Source organism: Baudoinia panamericana (assembly GCF_000338955.1).
Source record: "Baudoinia panamericana UAMH 10762 unplaced genomic scaffold BAUCOscaffold_4, whole genome shotgun sequence".
Lineage (NCBI taxonomy): Eukaryota > Fungi > Ascomycota > Dothideomycetes > Mycosphaerellales > Teratosphaeriaceae > Baudoinia > Baudoinia panamericana.
In genome coordinates, this window is record NW_006911260.1 from 894,944 (window position 1) to 906,940 (window position 11,997).

Here is an 11,997-nt window from a genome sequence, read left to right on the forward strand (position 1 = left end):
GATAGACTGTAGAAACGCAAGGGGTGAAGTCGAGACGTCAAGCGCATCTTGGCAGCGAGACCGCTCAGTCAGCAGAGACACGTGCAAGCGCGTCCACCCAACCTCGTTCATCGCAGCATTGCGCATACGAGCAGGTCACAGCCTTGTTGGAGGCAGAGTATGAGGAGCAAGTGCAACCTGGATTTGTGCCGTGATGGTATGGCATCATGGGTTTCCTGGCCTACCTCTTCGTCTATGTATTCGGCGGCCTGACATTCCTCCCTCTTGTGCTGGTCGCTGTGCTAGCAGCATTATGGGCACTGCTACCCGATGCCAACAATGCGGCGAAGAGCGCCTCGATTTTAGACGAGCAGGATCAATCAGGGTCGGAAGGAGAGAGTAAGGAAAATGGCGAAATTGCCAAGACAGAGCTTGAGGATCGTGGGACATCAGATGGCAGCGTGGCGGCCAGCTGTACGTTAGCCGTGCTGCGAAGCTATCATCTCCCTTCAGCGGTCGCAGCACTCAACGCGAGGAACGCTGTCCCCAACGGAGCCAGCTCTACTAGCCACGCTGCCAATGGCTCGCTGGACGGCGCGCCAGCGGAAACGCCAAGTGGCGCCGGTAGCGGTAGCGAAAGTGTATACCAGAGCATGTACCGCACAGTCTTCGACCGAAGCAAAACCGCTGTGGCAGCCGCCACCTCTGTTCTAGAGCAAGGCGGAGACGGTACGACAGCAGCCGGAGCTGCACCAGCTAGCGCAAGCGCTGTCAAGAGGAAACCGGTTATTCACGCCAGTGTATTCTATATTGTCCTTCGCCATGGCCACCTCATGCTCTACGACTCTGCCTCTCAGGTCGAAGTTCGTCATGTCATAAGCTTGGCACACCATACTGTATCCCTCTTTGATGGTGAGATTTCAGGCGACCTTCTTATGGACGCGGATCTGTTTATCAAGAGAACCGCGATCGTCCTCACACCATTGTCGGATGCGTCCGCCAATGGCTACCCCACCAATAGCTTGCAACAGCGTGCGAAATCGAAGCCATTCTACCTGTTCTGTGCCACTGGTCCGGAGAAGGAAGATTTCTACCATGCACTGCTTGCTGCGCGCGCTACTCCACCGAAACCGCAGTCTATTGAATCCGAAGATCTCATCAAGTTGCAATCGTTGTTGCATTCCGCCAGCTTGACTTCGGAGACACGCGCGTTCAACGCGCTCGTGAGCCGTGTCTTCCTCGCCCTTCATCGCACTCCATGGCTTGAGAACTTCGTGTGCGATAAGATCGAGAACAAGATCGCTCGGGTGCAGAAGCCGACCTTCATCGCCAGTCTCGCGGTTAAGGCCATCGATCTTGGAGATGCAGCGCCAGTCATCAGTGCGCCGAGACTGAAAGACCTGAATATCTCTGGCGATCTCACCCTTTCTTTCGATGTGAAGTATAACGGCGCAGCATCACTGGTGATTTCCGCCGTGGCGAGGCTCGACTTAGGTACACGCTTCAAAGCCCGTACGATTGATCTGCTTCTGTCCACTTCCGTGCAGCGTATTGCCGGAAAGATGCTAGTGCGCATCAAGCCACCACCAAGCAACCGCATCTGGTTCTGCTTCGAAAGCATGCCTGAGATGGAAATTCACGTTGAGCCCATCGTAAGTACACGGAAAGTCGCATATGGCTTCGTACTGCGTGCTATCGAGGAACGTGTTCGTGCGATGATCGGAGAGTCTCTTGTGAAGCCGAATTGGGACGATGTACCCTTCTTCGACACACGGCAACAGAAGATCCGAGGTGGCATATGGAGTGATGGAGGCGAAGTTGGGATTGAGCACCCGCTGAGTGAGCCCACCGACAGGGTGACGGCTGAGGCGCTTGGAAAGGGAAGCGAAAAGAGCCTTTCCACGTCTGCTCTGGTTGCGAGTTCTAGCGCTGCAATGGAACTGCAAGCGGACTCCAGCGCAGCATCATCTGGCTCCGACACGCCAATGAGCAAAGTGGTAGGCTCTACATCTGCGGCATTGCCAGAGTCCGCAGGAACACCTAAGCGGCATTCTGTGGGGACCACCCTTCCATTCCGACATTCAGTCACTGAGCCACAGCCTTCACTTCCTCCGCCGGTTGGTGCATTTCGCTCGCCTCCTCTTACTTCACCTCCGCTTTCAGCTCCCAGTGTCGCCATCGACGATACTAGCGGAGTTGCTGTACGTTCTGATGACGCTGCGTTACAACCAGCTGCACGCAGAAGATGGCGACCTGGCAGGGTCAGCAATGACCCGCCTGGAGCCAGAAAGGAAGCAGCGGAGGCAATCAGAGAGGTAAGGGACCGTAGCGTCCCGGGAGCGGGGCAGAGCTCTACACTACAAGATGAAGACGCACGAATGAGTTCAGCGGATATCAACGTTATTACAGCTGACGCAGACGAAGCGCTAGAGGGCGAAGATATCTCCGTCACTGCGCTCCGGAAGCGGCAAGGCACGAAGAGGACGGACACAGACCGCTCCATTACAAGCACAATGTCGTCTGCGGCATCACAACAGCAACAGCAACGCAAAACTATACTTGCTAATGCTGCCGCAGCCACCAAAGCCGCGCAGAACTGGAGTTGGAATGCGATCCAAAACCGGAGAGCTGCTATGGGTGCCAATGGCTCTCGGCAGCCAGTCTTTCGAACGTCGCCGATGGGTTCTCGGACGTCTCTAGACAACCAGCAACAACATAAACAACCTCATGCGCATGATGAGCCGATTGGTAGAGGGCAGCCTTTACCGCCACCGGGCACTCCACTCCCGGGTCCTATACCACAGACTCAGCCGAGGACACTGATTGGTGGTTTGGCCCGTGTCGCCGGTGCCGCCGGTGCGGGTGTCGGAGGAGTGCAGAGCATAGGCACCGGCAGCGTCCGAAGGAAGCCTGTACCAGCCCTGCCACCGAGACCGACGGAGACGAAGCACGGCGCTGTCACCGACGAAGCACATATCGAAGATGAAGCTCTCGGTCAGATAGAGGATGGAGAAACAATTGAAGCCAGTGCAAACGAGCAGACTGTGTCCCAGGCGGATGACGCATTGCAAGAACCTCTACCGACTGAAGACGACTTTGGTCCTTGGCGTGAGAACAGTGGCATCCCAGCTACGCGGGAGGGTCAGGGTGCAGGAACCTATGAGGAACTGCACGAGGAGCTGCAAGTTAATTCGCAGGGTATCACTATGGCCACCGACGAAGGGCCATTTGAGCACAGCGAACCTGAGGCCGCGGCCCTTGGTACTCCACCGCCGCAAATCATCGAACCAACGACACCCGAACACAGCATTTCTCGTCCAGCTAAGAAGATTCCGCCTCCTCTGCCTGCTCGCCGACGAACTGGCAAAGCGAACATGCCGAGCAGCGTTGAGGAACGATCTCATGGCGGGTTGCCACCAGTCGTTGAAACACAGCCTAAAGGAGGCAATGACGCAAGCACAGTATCCGCACAAACTCCTCCCGCGCCAAAGATCACGCAGGCTGCACCTGGAAGCGAAGACGTTGGCTTAGGCCAGGATCCACCGCTTGGCGGAACAAGGCCCATCACGGCTGTGTCTGGTTCTCACGAGCATATGAGCAGCGCGCTCGAAAGCAAGGACAAGGCTCACAATGACATAGACGATGAACAAGCCCCCTCACAACCAGCGCCTTCTTCACCACTGCTCGACGAAACCGATCATGATGGTGACGAAGAGGCCAAACTAGCGGAGGAGAAGTTCAATAATGGTGGTGACCTAGATGAGGCTGACTTTGATCATGCTCGTACTAGCACCGGGGAGGACCAACAGCCGTCTGACACTGCGCTACCGGAGGAGTCGTCTGATCAAGAAGCCCGCAGCGCGCACATTTGGCCTGACGATGGAGGAGATTCATCGCCGACTGACCCCGTTGTCCGGAAGCATGATCATAACTTAACGGCCGATTTGCTTGAAGCTTCGACAGATAGTGAGGCGCCTGCAAGTCCAGCGCATACAACGAAAGCAGAGGACTTGATAATACCCGACCATGATAGATGACAGTAGATAATGTATAACTTACGACCTGTGTCTCTATCACTTCATCTACAGCGCAGGAATACGTGCTTTTCCCATGCGTGGTCCGCTGTTATGCTTGATCTCTTCTCACCTTCCTATTCCAGACGTGCGCACTAAGGTAGCTCGCATATGTTACGTTGGAGATACATTCCCTAGCAAACCAATGTGCGTGTTCGTCTTTGCTTGAATAAACCTGCAACATCACTGTGCCGTGCGGCCGCATATATTGGGAAGAATTAGGCCAGAAATTGAATCCTGTTGGCTGCCCAACCTGCCGTACGGCCATTCTTGCATGGCATCGCAGTTGAAGCTGCCCGACGGTCGCATACTCGACTACTATGTCGCGGCACAGGCTACAGACAGCTACAAGCCGCCAGTGATATGGGTACATGGCACGCCAGGGGCTTATCCCGTTTTCCCAGACATCCTGTCGGCTTGTGAGCGGAAAGGACTCGGGTTGGTGACCTTCTCCAGATCTGGGTATGGAGGCTCGTCCAGACGTAAAGGCCGTCGCATCGTGGACGAGGTCGATGATGTTCAGTCATTGATGGAGCACCTTGGCCATCAGATGGCTTTGGTTTGCGGGTGGAGCGGTGGCGGTAAGCATGCAACACGTATCATCGTTGGACCCATCGTTGTCACTGCAAGTTAGTACCGTTCACTGATCACGTCCACAACTAGGCCCGGTAACATTGGCTTGTGCGGCACGGCTTCAAGGATGCGTTGCCGCCCTTGTTATCGCGAGTGTTGGGCCTTACGGCGTGGACGGTCTTGATTTCCTTGCCGGTATGGGCCAGGACAGTAAGCCAGCGAATCCATCAATGACTGGGTAGCGTGGGAACGCTGACAATCTCTTCTTGATCAGACATTGATGAGTTCAATGCCACTACAAAAGGTGAGGAAGCCTTGAAAGAGTTCTGCACCCGTGAGCGGGAAGGCATGCTCCAGGTAGATGGCGCAGGACTCACAGGTAAGTAATTTCGGATTGTAATTCACCTTCCTACCGGCTGTACTTGCGCAGCTGACACAGCAATCTTGCTTGTCATAGAGTTTCTTTCGAGCATCCTGCCTCCGGTCGACAAGCGAGCAATGGTACGTACGGCTGGGTAGCGTGGCAATTCTCATATCGCACTCGCGAGAAGATGAATATGCTAATACATGACGTTCTGCACCAGCTTGAGCACGACACGCTCGGCAACTATACCGCCGATGCCATCAAAGAGGGACTCAAGCACGGCTGTGACGGATGGATGGACGACGATCTCTCAAGCGTGCAGCCTTGGGGTTTCGACTTTGGCGAGATCCACTGCCCGATATCTCTCTATCACGGATCCGAAGACAAGATGGTCCCATACAGCCATGGGAAGTGGCTGGCAGAGCACATTCCCAAGCAACACTTAACGGCCCATCTCGTCGAAGGCGAAGGGCACCTTTCCATTGTGCTGGGGCGCCTGGACGATATGTTGGATGAACTACTTGGTGCTGCATCACTCAAATAGAAACGTTCTGTAACAGTGGTTGTCCTTCACATGAGTCGTACATCTCCGTGCTATGTATACATATTCAGGGCATTACTCGTTTCCAGTATGCTTCATAACCCATGGTGTATATGACCCCGAACGCCTTCGCTCGGAACGCAAGCACCAGTGCTCCGCCAGATCGGCAGAGCCTTCACTTCCTGACCCGGTCAATGCTCATATACTCCCGTCCATCTCTTCCTTGATGGACACCGAGCGCATATCTTCCCTCTTCCATGACGCCGAGACCACCAAGCGCCTGTTTCCTAGCCCTGCCGAACCCTCTGACGCTGTCCGCCAAGCTTACTTTCGATATGGCAGCTTCATCGTGCTGGCTAATCTTGCCCTTCTGGGCAACACCAGCCTCGGCAGGCGCGGACAGCAGTCTCGTCACCAGATCTGTCTTCGATGTGGGTGAGTGAAAGGCGAGATCGTCCAGTAACCTGCTTTGGCGGACAAGCACCAGCACATCGTCGAACGAAAGCGCAGTGTTTCCGCCCATATGTGCTGTAGCGCGACGCAGCCGCCGTCCTGGGAAGATGAACAAGTACGCTAGCGCATAGAGTGTCGCGAAGACCGTGAGTGCGTAATAAGCCGGCATGTGCGCCGAGATCCTGGTTCGCTGCGTCGCCACGTAAAATTGAGCCCAGAACACGCCTCCGCCCAGAATTGGCAGGGTGGCGGCGAGCAAGCTTACCAGGCTGAGCAGGGACACGCGCCAGTGGCCATTGACGAGAGCGGTCGCCGTGACCAAGCCGGGAGCTTCTGCTGCGTAGGAGAGAAGCACACTGTGTTCCGCCATTTCTCCGTCAGCCTTCATGAGCGAGTCGAACACCTGCAGCCGCCGGTAGGCGTAGTCGATGTCGAGCCAGCATAGCAGACATAGCATTCCTAGTAATGCTGGGACGAAGGAGTACAAGAAGTTCGTGCTTGAGAAGCCCAGCGTGTTGACTGGCGCCGCAACGTACGGCAGGAAGCCGTTCCGAACAGTTGTGCTGGGCAGATAGCTCACGATGAGAAAGGCGAGGAGGAGAACAATGGCGATGATCGTCCATAAGGCGGCCATGGAAGGGTGCAGAAACCATGGCAGCGCTGTGTGTCGCCCGCGCGAAGTGTCATCATCGTCGTGGTCGCCGGGTCGTGGCAGCATCTTCTCTCGCGAGTGACGCTGATCGCCCGCTTCAATGTCATCTTCCGGGTCTGCAGAGAACCTGCTTCGCGGTGGCGGTAGGGCTACCTTCTCCCTGATCCGTCCGTCCTCTAGGCTGTATTGCCTCCCTGCTTTGTCCGGGTAACCGTAGGCATGAAAGACCTCATTCGGCCTCGCGTTTGTGCGCCAGTAGCCAAGTTGTGGTGGCTCCCTGGCAACCTCATCTGCCAATTCCAAGGCGTTGCTTCGTGCAAGAAGCGCGACCAGATCGGCCAAGGAGCGCGGATCCCACTTCAAACCTGTGACTCTTCGCCCGAACTTCAGCCAGCCTAATAGTGTGATCGTCGCCACGGCAAGTAGCAAGTATAGTGCAATCACAGTCCAGATTGCGCCCTGCGTCGCGATCCACCGCCAACGTCCAGTATCTGGCGCACCGTAGAAGTACACGTTGAAGCTGCTCGCCAGTAACGGTATGGTCCAGATTTGCAGCCAAGCCACAACCACGAATAGGCCTGCTGCAGTTTGTTTGGCGCCGAAGTGTCCAAAGTATGGAAGTAGGAACCCGCGTGGTACCAGTGGCAGGCGTGCGCCTCGCTCTCGCTCACGCGGGCTGGCGCTGCTGATGGCTACGAACGGCGCTGTTCGGAAGACAGCTATTTCGATCTGAATCGTCCAGAAGAACAGGATCATGCCGAGGATGGTAGGTAGATACTCGAAGACGAAGTATCTTGCATCGCCGAATCCGCCGTAATTCCAGAGACCAGTACGTTGAAGACTCCAGATAGCGCAGAAGAGCAAGCATGCTGTGTATGCGAGCAGCAAGAGAAGAAAGAGGATCAGGCGGAGTGGCCGAAGGATGCCAGGAAGGAAGTCCAGAGACGAGTGGAATCCAGTGCTGTCGCTCGAAATCGGAAGAAAGCGAGTATCGAACGGTTGTCGCTGCTGTCGCTGGGGTGCATGTGGTGGGGCTGCTTGGCCCAGTAAGGTGCTAGGTCGAATGCCGTACGCATCGTCACTTCTTCTCGGGTTTCGTGGCGGAGGATGGTTAGGTTGTGGGCCGTACTCCTTGTCAGGGTAAGGTAGTGCTCCATGTTCTGTCCCTGCTGGCAGTTGTGGTTCTCGGTGCTCGAACTGCGTGGGTATCGCTGCCGCCCTCTGCTCCGCCGGTAGTGGTAGCGGCGCACTACTGTGATCGTCTGTTGCGCCGGGACCAGCTGTCGCCGCCACCGCTGCGTCCGGAGCCAAGTAAGGATAGTTGCCATCAAGACCACTTCCTAGGCCTCTATACCTTCTCGAGCCTCGCACCTCCTCATCTCTCGTAAGCTGGTCTAGCGCAAACCGAATGAATGGAGCATCATCTATCTCCGGTGTAGGCGGACTTGGCTCGCGACCAATGTCTTGTGCAACCGAGCTTCTCGCAGCGCTGTCGCGGTAAGTACTACCAGCCTCCATCACCGTGCTCGGCACCGGCTTCCGCCGAATGCCACCCTCTCTTAGCCCTCCCGTCGGTCCAGACATTGGCGCCGAAGCTCCTGACATCGTATGCTGTGCGCCCGCTGGTTCGTCTGTGCTTGTCCTCCTCCTCCCTTGGCCCCTCATAGGCGTCTTTCTGCCCTCCACCTGCTGTGCACTTGCACCATCCTCCGGGGCGCCAATATACGGTAGGAAGTCCCGACTCTGCGCCGGCGTGCGATACCTGCTTGGTGGAGTTGAGAAGCGATGGATGGTATTTGCGCTGCTTCTCGGCCCTGCTGTGCCTGCTCGCTTGTCTGCGTCGCCGGAGTACGTTGATGACCCAGAGTTTGAAAGCGAGTAGTAATCCTCGCTCGCTGTCACAGACTGTAGTGAAGGTTTGTGTTCGATGATTGACGGATTGGACACTGCTCGTCGATTACTGCATTAGCGTGCGGCTCATTGTTGAAGCAATGTTGTTTCGCAACTTGGAAGGTGAACTTGGAGGAAGTTGCACTTACCGTTAGTATGTTTCAGTGCGAGACCGTTCGTAGGCTGTTGCGGGCTGAGGTTGGACATTGGCTCTTGGCTTCGCGGCTGATCAGGAAAGCGAGTAGTGACCGGCTGCAGATAGCGACAGCGATGGCATATGGGCAGATACAGATACAGATGCACAATATGCGAACAATACAATAGTCTTCAGCCGAAAGGAGAACATTATCGCGATCTGGTACTTAACTTGGGTTGTGGACTTGATGTGCAATGGCTGGTTTAGCATGGGCTGGGCTGGGAGGTTGGGAGTGCTTCCACCACATCTACGTTGATTCGTCGTTTGTTTCAGCACTGTCGTGGGAAGAAAGCTTCTGCAGCTAACGTGCCGTGCATGGCGTTACAGGCATACCGCCTGCCCTCAACGGCCTGCCGTAGAACCTGCACTGGGGTTGCAGCGCCGAATGCGTTGGCAAGACGGAGCACAGAAGCTGGAAGCACGAGCGGATGTGGCGTGGCGGGCGAGTTGGGGTCTGTGCGTATTGATCTCGCAGTTGCCGCCCATGACGACGTGTACGTGATCTATTTGCTCGTAGGACCCCAAAGACCTCTGCTGGACAGTGCCATCCCCTTGAGACCTTCGAGTCCTGCTTTTCAAAGGCCTAGGTCTTTGTTGGCGAGCTGCCGACAAGTAGCCTCGCTGGTGAATGTGGGCATCCAGCGGTATCTCCCACCCAGGCCGTGTGCTCAAGGAGAGCAAGCAACATCATCATCAAGGTTTCATAGAGCAGCTGGCACCCGTCAGTGCTCCAACCAGCACTGTCTTCCTCACTTCTCATCTCTACCACCCGCCAGCAGTAGCCATAGCAGGCTCTGGCTGGAACATAGCTTCCGCAGTGAAATTGGTATTAGCACCAGCTTCCGGCGCAGCACCCCAGGCAGAGCTCGCACCAGATTCGCCCTCGTCAACACCGGAGCCGTTCGCGGCAGCCTCGGAATCAGCACCGTTCTCCTCCTCGTTCTCCTCGTCGGTATCATCGTCGAAGTTGATGACGCCATCTTGAGGAGCGAGGTGGGAAAGGAACTCGGGCACGGTGCACTCGCACTCAACAAGCACGTTCACAAGATCCTGCGCTATCGCTTCGTCGCGATCATTGTAGAAGGACATCGCTAGGCCCTGGTGACCGATACGCGCCGTGCGGCCAATGCGGTGGATGTACTCCTGAATACCGCCGTAGTTCGCAGATGGTAGGTCGTAATTGATGACATACTTGACGTCCTTGATGTCCCAGCCGCGCGATGATACGCCGGTAGCAATCAGAATGGGAGCCTTGCCAGTGCGGAAGCTGCGACTGTAGCCTCGTCAGTACAGCTTTGCATAATCCGTAGTGGCGACCAACTTACAGAGAGTCTTCGCGCACCTGCTGACCGCGATCAGCATGGATTGAGGTGGTTGGAAGGCCACGGTTGAACAGGAAGTCGTCAAGCAGATCCACGGTTTGCTTGCTGTTGCAAAAGATGAGGGTGCGAGCAGGCTCAAGGTTGAAGAGCAGATCGTACACGGCCTCACGCTTCGCGCTCGACTCGCAGAAGACCACATCCTGGCGAATGTTCTTGTGGCTGGATCCGGCACGGCCAACGCGGAGACGCACATGATCGTCGGCAAGGTATTGACGAACGAGCTCACGCTCTCCCTTAGGAAACGTGGCGGAGATCATCATGTAGACGTGGTCGGCGTCCTCGTTGGTATCTAGCAGACATCAGTACTGCCACAGGCGCTCTCGATAGCGTCACCAGACTTACCGCCTCCGGACATGATCTTGTTCAGCTCCTCCTGCCAGTCCATGTGCAGCATCTCGTCGGCTTCGTCAATGACGGTGTACCTAAATGAAGGTCAGTCCGGATGTACCGAACCGTAAAGTTACTGGGAACTAACTTGACCCGACTCATGGTCAGAATATGTGGCTTGTCCATGAGGTCTACCAAGCGGCCAGGAGTGGCAACTAGGATGTCGCAGCCTTTCCTAAGCTCCTCGATAGAAGTCTTCACCGGGAAGCCGCCATACGACACGCAAGGACGCAGCATCGAGCGGTAGCAGAAGCGACGAGCCTCATCGAAAGTCTGGATCGCCAGCTCGCGAGTGGGCACGACAATAACAACAAGTGGCTCGGCCTTGGTGAAGTGGGTCTGCGGATTGTAGCGTGGATCAAAGGTATTCGGCTTGGGCGCGCACAGCTTCTTCGCCTTGCCCATTAAACGTGAGATGATTGGGATCATGTACGCTGCCGTCTTGCCGGAACCTATTCGGTTGTGAGAAAGAAAAACACAGCATGCAAGGCCGAGGCAACTTACCAGTCTGGGAAATCGCAACAACATCTCTGCCTTGAAGGATGGCCGGAATGGCATACTGCTGAATCGGCGTCGGCTTCTCGTATCCCACGAGGTTAATGTTGTCCAACACAACTGGATGCAGTCCGGCGTCCGCGAACTGTGCAGAGTGAGAGACCGTCAAGCAACACGCATTGGAGGGGCGAAGATGAACCACTTACCTCCTTGACGGGCTGGACACGCTCCCTACCATCTATGAAGACCTCGATGTTCAGGTTGCTGTAATGGTCACCCTTGCGCATCTGGAACTCGCCACCGAACAGCATCTGCTCCAGCTCCGGGACCCTAGGGGCGACGTCGCCGAGTTCATCGTTCCACTCATACCTCGCGGCGGTGCCGTGCCACTCGCTGGCGGCATAATCGCGCTGAATCTGCTCGTAATCGACGGCTGTTGGATTGGTCCATCCCTTGTCGCGAGCCTTGGCAAACATCTCCTCTTGAGTCAGAACTGGCTGAGCTGGAACTGTTTCCGCGGCGTCACCGCTCTCTGGGGCGCCCCACGCGTTGTCGCCATCGGCAACAACACTGTCAGCCGCGTCGTGGTCTTTCGGAGCTGCGGCGATGCCCCAACCGTTAGTGGCACCGTCAGTAGCCGGCTCAGTAGGAGCAGTTTCCCAACTCGCCATCTTGCTTTGTCAGTGAAGCCTTGAGTGCGTGGACAAAGGTGTTATGTTGGGCACTGCCAGACAATAGGCAGGCAGGTTTATCTGTTCTGCTAGTGATTGAGGGGATGGTTGTTGGCAAGCAGAAGCTACTGGAAGAAACTGCAGAGCTTTCAGCCACAATGAATCCTGTTTCCTAGCGCAGGAGCAGCCGCGGTTGGGATGACAGAGAAGGAAGGAACGAAGGAGAGGCTTGTTTGCCAGGCACGAAACGACGGACTAACCTTACGCACAGTTGTAAATGAGTAACACTACTCGCTAAGTGAGTGCAATGCCGTGAGATCCGCAATGCAGAGTGAGCGAGA

At 55.9% G+C, this 11,997-nt stretch overlaps 4 protein-coding genes across 4 annotated transcripts; 2 read left to right on the forward strand and 2 right to left on the reverse strand.

The window, feature by feature from the left end:
• The first annotated feature begins 111 nt into the window (after positions 1-111).
• On the forward strand, positions 112-4,072 carry BAUCODRAFT_32171 (uncharacterized protein). Its single transcript, XM_007676227.1, has one exon. It carries the CDS (start codon positions 207-209, stop codon positions 4,014-4,016), a length of 3,810 nt encoding a protein of 1,269 aa, XP_007674417.1. The 5' UTR covers positions 112-206; the 3' UTR covers positions 4,017-4,072.
• A 63-nt stretch (positions 4,073-4,135) lies between these two features.
• On the forward strand, positions 4,136-5,533 carry BAUCODRAFT_155383 (uncharacterized protein; the record flags this gene model as incomplete). The annotated part of the gene is made up of 5 exons (XM_007676738.1): positions 4,136-4,633; positions 4,716-4,835; positions 4,900-5,004; positions 5,083-5,126; positions 5,210-5,533. The coding sequence occupies exons 1-5, from the start codon at positions 4,327-4,329 to the stop codon at positions 5,531-5,533; spliced, it is 900 nt and encodes a 299-aa protein (XP_007674928.1). The 5' UTR covers positions 4,136-4,326.
• Positions 5,523-9,102, reverse strand: BAUCODRAFT_86571 (uncharacterized protein). The gene is made up of 2 exons (XM_007676516.1): positions 8,675-9,102; positions 5,523-8,581 (listed from the first exon to the last, which is right to left on the reverse strand). The coding sequence occupies exons 1-2, from the start codon at positions 8,730-8,732 to the stop codon at positions 5,706-5,708; spliced, it is 2,934 nt and encodes a 977-aa protein (XP_007674706.1). The 5' UTR covers positions 8,733-9,102; the 3' UTR covers positions 5,523-5,705.
• Positions 9,103-9,483: 381 nt separating this feature from the next.
• On the reverse strand, positions 9,484-11,461 carry BAUCODRAFT_121063 (uncharacterized protein; the record flags this gene model as incomplete). The annotated part of the gene is made up of 7 exons (XM_007676739.1): positions 9,484-9,560; positions 9,648-9,994; positions 10,047-10,392; positions 10,446-10,525; positions 10,579-10,942; positions 10,995-11,130; positions 11,192-11,461. The coding sequence occupies 7 exons, from the start codon at positions 11,459-11,461 to the stop codon at positions 9,484-9,486; spliced, it is 1,620 nt and encodes a 539-aa protein (XP_007674929.1).
• Between the last annotated feature and the right edge of the window lie 536 nt (positions 11,462-11,997).